The 15616-nt window shown below is 40.6% G+C and overlaps 1 protein-coding gene across 30 annotated transcripts in view; it reads right to left on the bottom strand.

Annotated features, from left to right (window-relative positions):
• Positions 1 to 15616, bottom strand: part of LOC135106548 (calpain clp-1-like) — a 78671-nt gene that overhangs the window by 41614 nt on the left and 21441 nt on the right. For 19 of the 30 annotated variants that reach the window (XM_064015720.1, XM_064015722.1, XM_064015719.1 and 16 more), the window contains 6 exons: positions 15168 to 15221; positions 14606 to 14764; positions 12972 to 13055; positions 11233 to 11330; positions 10131 to 10175; positions 9052 to 9164 (listed from right to left, as the gene is read on the bottom strand). In XM_064015720.1, the coding sequence (XP_063871790.1) occupies positions 9052 to 9164; positions 10131 to 10175; positions 11233 to 11330; positions 12972 to 13055; positions 14606 to 14764; positions 15168 to 15221 (553 nt within the window). The remainder of the gene's footprint in view (positions 1 to 9051; positions 9165 to 10130; positions 10176 to 11232; positions 11331 to 12971; positions 13056 to 14605; positions 14765 to 15167; positions 15222 to 15616) is intronic. The other 11 variants (XM_064015728.1, XM_064015730.1, XM_064015736.1 and 8 more) reach the window with 5 other exon arrangements.

Raw genomic sequence — 15616 nt, 5'->3', positions numbered from 1 at the left:
GTGTGGTATTTTAAGTACAGCACATCCAGCATTGAAGGAGGAATGGTGGGAAGATTCTAAAGGGCGTTGACGGGGTGTTACTGGTTAGGTGGGTGGAGGGGAGGGAGGGAAACATCGCCGCTGGGAAGGTAGCAGTAAGAGAGGAAATGATGATAATAGCTGGTGATAATGGCATAGGAAGAGAGGGTGAATGTGAGACGTGTCGCTGATAGGAAGCACGATGATGTTGGAAAAGGTGAAAACAAGGAAAATAACCGCATAGCTTTCGTCATTCTCGCGTTCTGACCTTTTAAAAGATGTCCAGGGCGATGTTCAGTGTATAAGCTATTGAATCCTTTTTGTTACAGGTGAAAGTTTTCGAGTTGCAAGAAGCTATTCAGTCTTATGTGTCACAAGGAAATATTTGATCTATGAAAGAATTATTTGGTACGATAAAAATTGATTGAATTGATTATAAAAGCCGTTGAATCCCATGAAGCACTACTGAATTCCACAAAAAGCTGAGGAATGTCATAAAAACTTGCTAAATCATATAAAAAAAGTTTTGATCCTATAAAAATGTACTGAATTCCTTAAAAAAAAAAAAAAAACTATTGGATCATATAAAGCTTTTCAATCCTATAAAAAAACTATTCATTTAAGTATGTAAGTCCCCCCCAAGAATATAAGATCTTAATGCAAGGAAAACAAGTAAACGTTGGCATAGTTTGGAAATCTTTGCCTCTTTCTGTGCTTTCACTTTCCTGTGACTGAGAACTGAAGTGGCTAACCCGAGTGGAATCTTTTCTACTGATTTTATTTTATTTTTCCGAGAAGTGAAAGTGTTTATCCATCTCATTTTTTATTTACCTATTTATTTATCTATTTTTTTTGTAGCTAGTTGGCAGTCTCCTTAGTACTTATAGTCAAACAAATAACTGTAATAATTCCCATATGCTTCAACACCAAACCATAACCTAATTTCCACACACACACACACACACACACACAGCACTAATAACACAAATCTTAAACACACTCACCTATCAGCCCTACAAACACACTCGCGGGCCACAGCAAGGTGACACACTGACCCAGCTAAAACACCAACCCACCCATAGGCCCGTATCAATCTTACTGTTTGCCCTCCCACAACGCAGCCCCGTCCCTCAAACAACGCGGCTCCATTACACTCGTTACTCATACTTCGCTACATCTCTGAACCCGATCTCTAATCCACACTTCCTCCTGATAGTGGTGTGCATGATTGCCTTATTGCAAGCCCCTGTGAGTGAGAGGAAGGGGAGTACGGGACGTGGGGATGGAGGAAGGGGGAAGGAATAGAGGGGGAGTGTAAAATGAAGGTAGAAGTAGATAAGGTCACGGAAAATAGGTTAGGGATTTAGAAAGGGAAGGAAAATTACATTGTTGTGGATGAAGGAAAAATGGAAGGTAAGGGTTGAAGGGAAAACAAGAAATTCAAGTGAAGGGAAAGGAAGACAAAAATAAGCAGAAGGTTGCAAAACACAGAAGGTAAGAGATGGAAGATAAGGAAGACGTCTGAGAGGCATGGAAGAACGAAAAATGGAGGAGAGAAGGTCGAGGAAAATAGATGGTAAGGATTAAAGGAGAAACAAGAATTTAGTGTGAAAGTTAAGCAAACTGGAAAAAAAAGATAAGTTAATGTAAGATAAATAAAAAAAAATAGAGGCAAGAAAGGACGAAAAAATGGAGAAAAGGGAAAAATAAAACTAAGGAACGTAGGATAAACAAGAAATGTATAAGAAGAAAGAAAAAATTACACACGTATAGAAGGAGGAAAAAGAGAAAAATAGGAGGAAAAAGAGGAATAACAGAAAAACACGAAATCTTGCGAGAGGAGAGGATGAAGGATAAACCGTAAAGAAAACGAGAAACGAAGTGGAAGAGGTGGAAACTGATAAGGAGGACGGCAGGAGAGAAGGGGCGATAACAAGAAATGAAAGCGAGGTGAAGAGGAAAGGCAGGCAAGAACGATAGCCAGTCAGGGAGAGGATGGGATAAGAGGTAAGGAGGGAGGGAGGGAGGAAAGGAAGAGAGGAGGAAGGGACGTGAGAAAAGAGTAAGGGAAGGAAGCGAGGGAGAAGAAACGTAAGGAGAGAGAGAGAGAGAGAGAGAGAAAGAGAGGAGTAAAAAGGAGGGAGGACAGGAAGAGGCGAGATAAGTAAGACAGTAAGGGAGGGAGTACAAGAGGGAGCAAGAGAAGAAAGAAGCACATAAGTGAAGAAGAGTGAGAGGGAGGAAAGGAGGAGGAAGGAGTAAGAGATAAAACCGGTGACGTCACAACACCTGACTCACGTTCCCATTCACAAGAGCTCGTCTGTCGCTGAATTACTCACGCAGGTGTGCTCAGTGCTTGCCCGGAGACCCTTCATTGTAACTACGCATGCAAGGAGACTAAGGGAGAGCCGGGAGAAATTCATGAAAGAGCACGTTAATACTCTGACTGAAAAACAGTTTGTCTCACGCTTGATAAACAGTCTGGTGAGCATTTCGAGTATAATTCTGAAATGCACCAATGACCGCATGTAGAGCGACTGAATAGGTTATATGTTTTAGTACAGGAGCTTTACTTTTTAGTCAGTAATATCGTCTAGGGTTAGTGAAATGGAGTAAGAAGTGCCATACTGTCACTGCCAGTTGAAATGTTAACCAGTGCGGCAGAGGAGACAGGATGTGACTGCTTGGATAAAAATAAAGGTCAACTATGAAAAAGAAAGGGGAGGCATTTCATTATCGAAGGAAGGTACGAATGTTAAACAAAAATATGTACCAAATAAAAAGAAAAACAACTGCGCTTCATTACCGGGAGGGCGTGTGAATGGCTGGACGGAAATAAAGGTCGAATAGGAAGAAAAGGGGCGTTACTTCATTATCATAATTGGCCAGTTACTCAACACCACCACTCCAGTTCCGCTCGGGATTCCAAACGAGGCTCAGTCCGGACCCAAAGACACCCGAGGCAGTTATGTAACGTTAAAGCACACGGGTCTACCTTCAGCTTTTTCAAGGCTAGGAAGTCGTAAGACCAGTTTTTTATACTAACCGCCAAAGGGAAGCATAATAGACAGTAAATCTTGGAGTAAAGTTATGAAGGTCGTAAAGAGACTGCAAGTGAATTAAACTCTATAAGGTTGTTAAGAGAGTGAGGTGTGTTGGAAAGTTATTTGCGGCTTGATGAAGGTGAATATCCAGAGACTGTACCTCTTAATTGAAATGAAGTGAAGGTGAAAAATCTAGCAGTGCATAATATACTCCATCGTGGCCATTACTTCGATAATACAAATGAAACAAGCGTACAAAGTTGCAAGCACGACAATTATGATCCTTGCAATTAATAAGCACCAATGTCATGCTTGTTTTAATTCTACGATAGAAGCAGTGGCCACGAGGGAGTACACGCATTATACAGTGATAGATTTTCCACATTTACTTACCATAAAATCAAGCATGGTAATAATCTCTGGGTATTCACCTTCGCCAACTCACAAATAACTTTCCATCATATCAATTCACAATGGTGCCCGTATTTTATCTTAAGAGTAATTCAATAGTTGTCATTCATGTCAAGAAACTACAAGTACACAGAAATATCAAACACAAAATCCTATCCTCAAAACACTAAACACTACAAATTATTCCTCTTTTTTTTTTTTTTTTAATGTACGAGGGACACCACCCAAGGACAACAAAAATCCAAAAGGCCCACTGAGATGCCAGTCCCCGAATAGAATCCAAAGCAGTAGTAAGAAACTGAAGAATAAACCTGTATGAAGTAATAACTACTGACACAAACACTGCATCACACAAACTTTTACGCTCCACTTACGAGAACCATGGCGTGTTTGTCCATCTCGCCTCAGCCTCCTCTCAGGTCTGCAGCCTCTGGACCCTCTCTACCTCTGCCCTCTGCTAATTCTACCAGGCTTCATCCTCTAATATCCCCTAGTCTATAATTTTCCTCTCAAAGAAGTAATGTTAAGGTCGAAATTCCTATACATTTCTCATTCTACCCATTCAGTACTACAAGTCATGTACACCGGGCCATAGGCGTGGCATTATGTGCAACTCTCCAATCAGGGTGCCAGGGAGGAGTTTGGGGTATAGGGGCGGAGTGAGAGGCGAGGGTGATGTAGGTGAGGGTACAGATGCATAGGGTCGCCTTTCTCTCCCCTCGTTTGCAGTTTCCCCTCAGTGCTTCCCCTTTTCTGTTTGGTATCCGCTTTCTGCCTCCATCAGCCGACCTTTTCATATTTGTCAGGGTCACCTAGGTCAAGGTCACATATCCTAAGTCTTTATAGGCTTTTCCGTGTGGGTCATGTCAGCTTGGCCTCTCGCCCGATCTTGTCTCAAAACAAAAGCTGAGTTAGTATCAGGTTTTTCAATTTTTCTCTATTCTCTTTCTTATCCGTGTTTCTCCGTTCCTCTCACTTATATGTCTTCTATTCTTGTTTTCGCTGTCTTCTTTAGATTCGTAAGGTTATCGCAGATGCTAATAGTTCAGTCCACATTTTTCTTTTTCGTAAGTTAACTGTCAGAGGGAGCTGATTTATGAAGGAAGGATATGAAGTGTGGTGGTCTAATGCTTCAAGTCAAGTAATAAGGCTGCATGTTCCTTATGTCTCACCTATTGATTAGTTACGTGATGCCGGTGAAGTGTGTGTGTGTGTGTGTGTGTGTGTGTGTGTGTGTGTGTGTGTGTGTGTGTGTGTGTGTGTGTGTGTGTGTGTGTGTGTGTGTGTGTGTGTGTGTGTGTGTGTGTGTGTGTCCAGCGTGCTCTAGACATGCAAAACCAAAATCCAAGAGAGAGAGAGAGAGAGAGAGAGAGAGAGAGAGAGAGAGAGAGAGAGAGAGAGAGAGAGAGAGAGAGAGAGAGAGAGAGAGAGAACGAATAAGACAAAGAAAACTTTCTCCCGCATTGCAAGGCTGAGGAGCCAAGTCGACGCCGCTTCTGAAGTTTTCCTTTTCCTTCATCCGGCGGAAGTCAAGGTCACGGAGGGCGAAGCAATGACCACAAACGCTGTCTCTCTCTCTCTCTCTCTCTCTTTCGTTAGGCTCAGTGTTCCTCCCACTTCCTCTCCCCTCTCCCTTACCTCCCCCACTCTTCATACCTCTGCGTTCTCAACATAATGCTACCGTCCTCCATCCCACCCTCCGCTCCCGTTCCCCGTTGTCTGTGTCAAATATTTCGCTCTGTCTAGTGTGTGTGTGTGTGTGTGTGTGTGTGTGTGTGTGTGTGTGTGTGTGTGTGTGTGTGTGTGTGTGTGTGTTCTCTTAAAGACCTGTCACGTTTTCACTGCGTCCCGTTTGCCGTTCATGCAGTATTTCTCTCTCTCTCTCTCTCTCTCTCTCTCTCTCTCTCTCTCTCCACATACAACATGACAGCACACACACGATAATGGTTTCGCATTTAGGGTGCGGGCATCTCATAAGGCTTAGGGCGTGTAGGCTCTCTCTCTCTCTCTCTCTCTCTCTCTCTCTCTCTCTCTCTCTCTCGTGGTATCTCTTACCCTCCACGATCGATCCCTTCCTTTCTCACCACCTCACCATACCACCATTCCTTCTTCCCTTCCTTTCACATTCTTTCACACCACCCTTCCTTATCCTTCCCCTTGTTACACTTTCGCAATCCTCCTTTCAGCCTTCCTTCTTGTTCTTTTTTCTGACGCGGTGGTCTGCCCGGCTGTAACTTTTGGACCCTTCCCCCACCCACGGCAGTAAACCACCCCCTGGTCGTACCTTGTCAAGCTACCTGGGTTACTTAATGCATTCCCTCGCTCCCCTCTCACTGTACTCACCATATACAGCTTGTCGAACGTGAAGGATACCTCGTTCCCTTCATCATCGTACAGTGTCTTCTCAATGACTTGCTCTCCCGTGGGGTTATCGAAACGTTCAAATGTGTCATCTATTTCCCCTTCTTCTTCTTCTTCTTCTTGATCTTCCTCCTCTTGTTCCTCGTTCTCCTCCTGCTCTTCCTCGTTATACTGGGTCTCCTCTTCGTCCATCTTTTTTTTTTTAATGTTTACACTTCTCCGGGTTTGGTTTTCAAGGCCTGACCAGTCCAGTTATGGCAGTTGAGGTTTGCCTCTGGATTTGCCTTTGTTTTTGCTCCCACCTGCTGTTGATCTTAAAATTTTAGTGCCTGGTATTTGTATAGAGAGGAGTGAATTACTGGCGCTGTTTAGACAGGAGACGCGAGGCACTCACTATTGGGGCGTTGCCTTCACACTCGGGGCAAAAAAAAAAAAAAAAACACGAGGCACTTAGCTTATTAACGAGGGGTCTCTGGTGTTCGGTTTCCGCAGTTTATTCCTGGTGAAGACGCAGTAGCTGTGGAGGAACTGAGTCGCGAGGGGTGAAGCACGAGGGGCGAGAGGCGGGCAGGGTATCAAGGATGGATCGCTCAGCCTGTTTCTCACTGGCTGGCTCCTCCGTGACGCAACGCTCAGACATTGGCCAGTCACCTCCTGCCAGTGTTATGACGTATTCTGGTGGCTGTCTCTCATTGGGCGACGCATGGATCTGACGTCATGAGTAATCCTGTTGCCTCAGCGCTCCATCATGTTACTCAGAAGTTATGATGTCACGACGCCCACATAGGCCTTCAACTCCCTGACACGTGAGGCCTAACCCAGCGTGGTGTATGGCTTAACTCCTTCCCTTGATGATCACTGGGGAGGCTTTGATTTACAGTGGAATTGTATATGATGATAATTATGAAGCTAACTGAAGGCCTTAAAAATCCCTATCAAATGAGAACCCTAAGCCAGTGCGGGGTTGAATCGGGGTGACCTTAAGTCACCTCTCCATTCTACTGAGGGTGGCTTTGGTTTACAGTGGAATCATACAAGAGATGATACGGAGCAAGCTGAGGGCCTTCAAATCCTTCGCACGTGGTATGCTGAAGGTCACAGCAGACAGAGAGTATGATGTCATTGCTAAAATAAGAGGGTAAGCATCACTACAATGTATCAGTTATGACCTTATCAATAAACGCGCGTGAGGCGCCGAGGTCACGCCAGATCGATGCAAAATGACCGGAGAAAGTGACAAACAAACGCCGGACGTGTCGGTATTCACGCTCACGGGGATCAGACTGAATGACATCAGACAAAAATTAAAATTCAATACACTTACTCCAGAACGCTTTGTGAATAATATCACCGGTAGGATTATTATTTATGCTATTGTAGCTTATAGCAAACGTCACTTTTCCTTTCTGTATACGTATATCATGTTTTTGGTATTGAAATTTTTTTTATTAGTTTCTTCGATAATTCGCAACTAAGGTGAAAATGGAAAACTACAAGTAAATTCAGCACATCTTTCTATCTCAACTTTTCTGACTTCCTTTTCGGCAGTTCCTATTTTATTTCAATAAGGTGAAAAATGGGAAACAATACAGCTTACACCACAACTTAGAATACTGGGAGTGCTAAATATGCCAGCATGTCTGTCTGTATCTATTTGTCTAGCTCAACGTTTCCACAACAATGATACCGACTTTGCAAATAAAACCAACAAAATTCAACAGGCAATGGCCAATCACCTGTTTGAAAATTAAAGGAATTAAAAAGAACGTTAACTGTATCAATATTTGCAAGCCAGACTGTGCATTTCAAGGGGCAACGCGCGTCTGGTGAAGAGATTAAGTTTTCGTGCTGTGTTGCTTGGGAACAACTTATCTGAGAGCAGCGCAGTCTGTTATTTTGCTTCAACACAATTTCTGCCAAGAGAGCATAATATGATGGTTCTTGGCAATGCGTCTTTCATGTATCCCGTATTCACTTTTCGATATTCATATGTAAACTGTTGAGAGAGAGAGAGAGAGAGAGAGAGAGAGAGAGAGAGAGAGAGAGAGAGAGAGAGAGAGAGAGAGAGAGAGAGAGAGAGAGAGAGAGAGAGAGAGAGACGATCGACTGTAAATGAATCCTTTCTTTAAAACCAATAACGAAATGCATTAAACTTACACACACACACACACACACACACACAGATACACACGACACCAATGTAAATATACGAGTGAGGAAGTAAAATCAACATCTCTCTTATACTACTACGTAATTATTCCCTTCAGCACGGGGGAATATCTTACGTCACCCCTAACTCATTTCAGGGCGCTAAGTAAAAAACGACCAACATCCTGTCATGAATATTATGCAAAAAAAAAAAAAAAAAAAAAACACTTGGAAGGGCGAAGGTAAGCGGGAGGAGACAAGGGAAGGGATGACGAAGGACAGACACAAAAAAGTACAAAGGACAGAACGAAGGAAGAAGAGGAGAATAAGAGGATGAGAACGGGAACGAATTTGACAAAAGGAGAGAGAGAGAGAGAGAGAGAGAGAGAGAGAGAGAGAGAGAGAGAGAGAGAGATGATGAAAAGGTGGAGGGTTAGAGGGGAATAACAATAGGAGGCTGGAGTCTCAAGGTCACGAAATCCTCCCTCCCTCCCTCCCTCATAAATACCTCCACCAGGAAGAGTCTTAATACAACTCCAGCCTTTCCTTGCTGTTCATTACTTCTCTTTTGAATTCGGGCACAAAATTAAAAGAAAATGTATGAATGTGTATATTTTCTTTCCCTTTGCCCTTTACACTTATCTTCAGCTCTAAGGGGGGAAGCTGTTTTGCTTTGAACACACTCTCTCTCTCTCTCTCTCTCTCTCTCTCTCTCTCTCTCACACACACACACACACACACAGAGAGAGAGAGAGAGAGAGAGAGAGAGAGAGAGAGAGAGAGAGAGAGAGAGAGCTTTCCTCTATTAACGTATCAGGTAATATATATATATATATATGCTGAAATCGCGCTGAAATCATCCATACTCCACGGAGAACCGGCAGACAAGCATTTCTTCATTCCGTGCGGCGTGCAATGCAAACAAACACGTACAGAAACCAAACTTCCTTCGAGCCATCCACCGCGCTCTCCCACCATCATTATATTACAAATCACGAATATAAACTTTTAACACTCGTGGCACGTCTTTCCTTGGGTTGGGAGAGCACAAGGGAAGCTTTGTACTCACCCTGAAGACAGCGTGGGCAGGGCTGATGCGCGCCGCCTTGTGGGCACCCCCGCGGAACAGCCGGTTGCGGAGGTGGTATGCGCCTTTGCTCATGATGGAGGAGATGAGGGAGCCTGTTGGAGGTCGAGGGTGGGTGGTGGCATGCGTGGTGCGTGGGAGGCAAAGAGCACATGAATCAGTCCACAGGAAACACGTGATTTGAATTATATGTTGATGTTAAAAATTCACCATACTCCATGAAAAAGGTTCATGAAATGCTTTGTTGTGTCTCACTTGACAGGAAGCGCACAATACAAGGAAATGTAAGAAAAATAAAAAAAAATAATGATGCTTCACAGAATGAGTAATGTTTCTGGAATTTGTGTGTGACCTTATTAAGATTATAAAATTTAATTTAGTATGTATAGCAATATTCTCTTTTGTTTTACCACCGAATGGTAAATTTCACCTTACAAGTATTCTTTCCCATGCACAATGAATACTACTACTGAAGCTGCCTCCAACACTGTGGTTTATGGAGACCAATTCATAACCACTGCACAATTTCGGCAACAACAAGCTTTTAGTGCTACAGTACATTCTTTGGGGTGATTTTTGAACATCACATTCTTGAACTTTTCTGTATTTTGGTGACAGACCATCCAATGATATGGGTGGTGAGGTCTGCAAGACTGTTAATCATTACACCTCACATCAACCCAACATTTGGTGCTCTGGTTGACGAATGATACAGAATAACTACTGGTAGTAATGTGCCTAACTGCTTGTAATGGTGTGGTTATGTAGGTGGTGCAATACACCTAACAATACATGACATAGCTACTGTAGTTAGTAAATATTCATTCACTGACAATCTAATAACAATAATCAGTTCAATGAATGTTTTAAGGATCATTATAACCTATGAAAACTTTGAGAAATAGCAAATACTAAAAATTCAGAAGTAAATTTTTTCTGAGACATGCCTATGAAAAAAGAACATCCACAATTAGTAAACAACAAAAATCCAACACTGTCAGCTCAGTGTCACATGCATTTTGGAATTAGTGACACACAATACACCAACATGAGTTACAAACGGTGCTTTGATCCAGAATGGCTCCAAAATGACCCCAAAGAAACACCTGGAGAGGGAGGGACATGTTGAGGGTGACACCTTAATAGACTCTTCCCATTCCCAACATGGCACGTTATTCAAGCCTTAATAAAATGACATGAAGTGAACACAAAACACACAGAAAGGCAAAAACTGACTAATTTCTACATGAAAACCACAAAGTTGTTCTAAACAGAGTTAATTGGATGTATCACAACTTGTAGTAACTTGGTTGTAGTAGTACATATAAATGCCAAGCCATCCTTTCACTGTTATCTTTTGGCCAGCAGTTATTCTTCTGCTAAGCATCTATAATGCCCAAGATTCTGTCTCTGAGATATTATAACTGAAAATCTGAACTTATTTGTATCCATTTAATTTGCCACTGTTTCTGAAGTATGAGTGTCGTAATGGATTAGTGGGCAGTAGAAAATAAAATGAGGTAGGTATATGGACAGAATGTCATCCATGATCCTGATGAAAAGAACTGTTACTCCACTGAATGAGAAAATATACCAACATATGTATATACAAATACTATATGAACATAATTTTGAGAATGGAAGAAGCCCAGTACAAGTATGTATCCAGCAGCATGCTGCCCTTCAAATAGTGATTGGTATTGGCCAGACTTAAAGTTTGGCACTGATGGGGCTAGCAGCTGTCATATTCAGATATCTTAAACAATCATGTCTAATACAATAAACACTGGTATAAAAAAAAAAAAAGTGATAGTTATTGAAATGATGAATACACTTTGAAGAACAGAATCAAAGACAGCATGAATACTGACACAACAGTGGTTAGGTTTGTCACTAAGACCACCATATCAGGAGCAGGTACATGGCATAGTGAGCTAAACCAAATCAAATTAATGTAAGGAAGAGGCCACCATTACCCACTTTCATTTTCCCTACAGAAATGAACTGTAAACACTATTACATCATGAAAACACATAATGGTATCCTGTCAATTTAATGGCACATAATCATGCAATTACCCTTAAATTTTTATTGGAGATTTAACAATATTCTTATGGTGGCACTCTCTCCTTACTTGGCAATCAATATGGAGGAGAAACTTACCGCCTCCAGGGAAGATGCGGTGCTTTGACGGGTCCAGCTGGGTCTGGGTCAGGTTCTCCACCACTTCACCATCGTCCTTTGTGGTGAACTGTGCTCCCCTGAAATGCACACAAACATCTAAGCTTAGTTAACTTCATGTGATCAAAACTTGACTCACATGTGAAATTAAACTTTTCTATTCTAAATCAAACTACTACACTTTTTTTTCTCAGCAAAGGTGATAACAATGATTTACTTTTTTCATGCTGTTCTTGAAAATCCCTTAAATGCAGAACTAACACAGCAAAAAAAAAAAACTAATCAAAGAATAAATAAGATTCATTAAAGCTAAATGCATCTGGTCATATACACCATAAGCAGATGAATGAATGATCAGATGAAGTATAATAAAGGTCACGAGTCAGTCATTTTAGTCTGTGATATGTCTCTCGTCTGTCAAAAGTCAATGAAAATAATAATAAAATGAAATAAAATAAACTTTGCTGAAAAAAAAAAAACAAGAAAAAAATAATTCCCCTTTTGGGTTCTCGTGCTGACTGGGTACTTCACCATTGGCATTCCTCTGCTGCTGAGGACTTGGTGACTAATGGTGTTCTTGTTCTGTGATTAGTGAACACCAATGAACTACAAAAACATGCACATACATGATTGGTTAAAAAGATAAATAAAAAAAATACAAATTATACAAGAATGAGAAAATATCTATTATAACAAGCATTCATCTCTGTTTTGTTGAGAAGTATCATTTTCCTTGGCTTGCTGCAAAACTCTTCCTAAGAAATCCACAAAAAATACAGGAACTCAATAATCTTTAAACAGCAATGTTATAATACAGAATGTTCTTGATGTCATTATACAAAATAAAACTTGCTTCAGTGGTCAAATATGCATTCCTGTCACCCCCAGTATCATTGTACGTGCAAACAATACACTATTCTATAAATGAAGAATGGAAGAAACTACATTATCAAATTGCTATTTCATGCCACACACTTCATACACACCTAGTATTGGTTATGTATCTCTTTTGGTCACTTATGCAACTGGTGATTTAATAATATTCCCAAAAACATTCCAACAATCACATAAGGATCAAGCTAATGACACCTACTAAATACAAAAATTCATTAGTTTTCTGCAGCCTCCACCTCCCCTACAGCTGCCCTTTCCTTTCCCTCAATTGCCTTTTAATTTATGTAGGGACTTCAGTATTTGTCCACAATGAGGAAGGTCACACTTCTATAAAATTTCTTTTGGAATCATTATCAAAACATCAGCTGCAACGCTGCAATATGTCTATAAAAGTGCCTCTACATTTTCCATGTGTCTATGAAAAAAGAAAAAATTATAAATAATTTATGAAAATTCTTTAAATTAAATGCTTAATTTCTGATGTCATTTATACTAATTTGATGCATAACATTCGAGTAAGTATTGCTAAGGTTTCTTTTGTAAACTATACTTTGTATTATTGCTTTTCCTAAACACACTTAATGCATAATTATGTATCATATGTGCATGTGGATACCATGTGGGCCATGAAACCAGCATTGCCAGTGAACTCTAATTATTAACTTGTGCATTCCATACATCACCATCACTGTGATCCAAATCTGCTGATGTGCAATGATCAAGGATCAACACCAGATAACAGGCAATGCTGAGAGTGCCGCATGGTACTACAGCCACAAACACACACATCAAACTCTTTAAAACACCACATCATGCTCATGACTCACACTGCCCCCTCCATAACCTCAGCCAGAACATCAGTGGAGGTCGCCTTCACCACATCTCCCACAACTCCCTCGCCAAGCTTGTTGCTGCCCAGGGAATGGTTCAATCAGGAAGAAAAGTAACCTTAGGAGGAATGTAACCCACGAGAGAGTGAAGCAAAGAATATCGCAAGGCACTGTTGTGATGAGCTGAGGCAGCAGACAGCTGATTGAAACCCATCAGGTTGTACCATTTTGAGAAAAAAACATTTTATTTTGTAAGTGTGAAAGTGGCTGATGGATGTAAATAATTTTTTTTCAATCCAGCTTTTATGAGATTTGTACTTCATCCAAGTAACTAGCAAGTTATAGTTACATTTGATTAGTATGAAGATCGTTACATAATTTAGTACTGCAATGGAGGTTCGTAAAAAGCATCATCTCACCAATGTCAGTGTAAGGTATGACAGTTTTCTTTTTTATCTGTTTTTCTTTATATAAAGTCAAGCACTGTACTATACATTCAGCATGCCTATGCTGACATCCTTCTGTTTCATCCAGTAAGCTTACGGTGCTTGTTTAGGAAACACCATAAAACTTATTTCCTTTTCATTAGTTGCTTTATTAAAGTACTAGGAAGGAAGCATACAGCAAACTGCTCAAGGAGATATAGTGTGCAGAGTATTCTCAATAACACCATTATTTCATGAGTGATAATATTTTGGTGTTTCAAGTGAACAGAACCAGAAATATGATGTATAATAAAATTGGACATTAAACCTTTAGGTACAATATTAATTATCCAACACACTCACTGTGAATATCTTTGGAGCAAGTACTTGTTCAGAAACAACATGCTTGACCTCCAGTGTGAAGGGAGTACAGGAGGCCCTCAATATGTGTGGCTCCTGTACAGGTAGATCATGTCTTGCATATTTCTTTTTTTAATATTATAAATTCTCATTTGGGTCAAAAAATACTGTCAAAACTCTACTCTGACCAAACCAAAATCTCAAGAACTGCATATTCACTACAGGTAACTTTTGTAATCTATATGGTTTACAGGAAATACCTTTCAAAATATTGAGGTTCTCCTGTACAATACTTGTAAAGGAAAACTTTGGGAAAAATAGTATCTCAGCAATAAATTAATAGGTACCATGATCATTATCCATACAACAGCAATAGCCAGCCTATAAGATGAGCTTCACAAGATTCACGAGACAGCCATCTGTCTCTCACTGTTTTCTAATGTTGTTTTCTTATGTGATTTAAAGTGACCTGCATATTGATATGCTACAGCTGAGAAATATCTATTAGGCAGGTTATTGCTTAAAGGCACACCTGATCAATCAGTTCTCAACATCATTTTGTTCATATCCAACAAAATACACTGGCTTCTTATAGATCTGTGACTACTACAGAGTTGTCATAATTTCAATACACCTACACAGAGGAAAAAATCAGATGATAAATGAAAGAAAAGGATAATCTGGTGCAGGTAGGGTCGTGCAGGTGAGGGATTCCCCTACAATACTAAAAAGTAACAGCAAGAAAGAAAATTTCTAATTTGAGAATTAAATAATTTTCAAATAATTGAAACATTTACGGGTTGTGATTCTGTGTAAACAGCGACAGAGCCGTGGCTCAGATCTTACCCTATTACAGCTTCTACAGCTGAGGCAGCAATTTTTCGGTAAAGAGATGCTTCTGGGCCTCCCTGGCCCCCTGGCACTCCAGGCTGACCCCCAGGCATTCCTCCAGGAATACCTGAGGGCCCCCCTGGCACTGCAGGTCCAGGGGGCACTGGTCCTGGCCTTGGTGCAGACGTGCCAATATATTACAAGTCTCCAAGTGGCTGGCTTGCACCTTCTTAGTTAAGCTGGAGTTCTTATATTACTCTTACCATATTAGCAATCATCTAAAACTAATCTAATACTGTATAGCACTAAATACTTCAAATATGTATCAATGCAGCAGTGCAATTGAATTAAGTACGTATAACCTGAGGATGTACTGGAAATATTTCAAGAAATATATTCTGTGTGAAGCTTATTGCAAGTTTCAAATATAATATCCATTATATCATTATAATATGTAAGCTCAATAGCAGGTACATTTTAGTATGTGTGCACACTGAAAGCACTTATGAGAATGAGACCCCCTCCAAGCTTCAAGTTCCTATCATGAATATTTCCCAGGAACAGAGGCAAAAATTACCCATGGATTTTAATTTGGTTAATGAGATCATCTGAGGCTCCACCACCACCATCACTTTTGTCAGCATGTAAGGAAGATGCAACAGAGTTAGAGGCAAGGTAGCAGACACAGAACCTGCTCCAGTAATCTAATTAATATGTGCCTTTAAATCCTCAAGCTGTCAGTATGTAGGGAAAATGAGAGACAATATTCACTCTTGCAAAATGGAAGTCCACTGACTTACACAAACCATCTTCAAAACCATGAGTTAAATAAAAAGTACAATATTGTAAGAATATTAATGGAACACACATTCTGCATCATATACTAGTCAAGAACATACACAATAATCAGCAAACATATACTTCTGAAATCCACAGGAAATTTGCTGATTTGCATGAATTATAGCTACGTTGATACAATGCTTCAGTATTCCTACAAATGAGACTTATGGCTGATAAATAAAATAT

The sequence above is a fragment of the Scylla paramamosain genome, chromosome 13 (genome assembly GCF_035594125.1).
Source record: "Scylla paramamosain isolate STU-SP2022 chromosome 13, ASM3559412v1, whole genome shotgun sequence".
Taxonomy (NCBI): domain Eukaryota; kingdom Metazoa; phylum Arthropoda; class Malacostraca; order Decapoda; family Portunidae; genus Scylla; species Scylla paramamosain.
The sequence above is the reverse complement of the archived record's forward strand: the minus strand, read 5'-3'. Positions and strand labels throughout refer to the sequence as shown.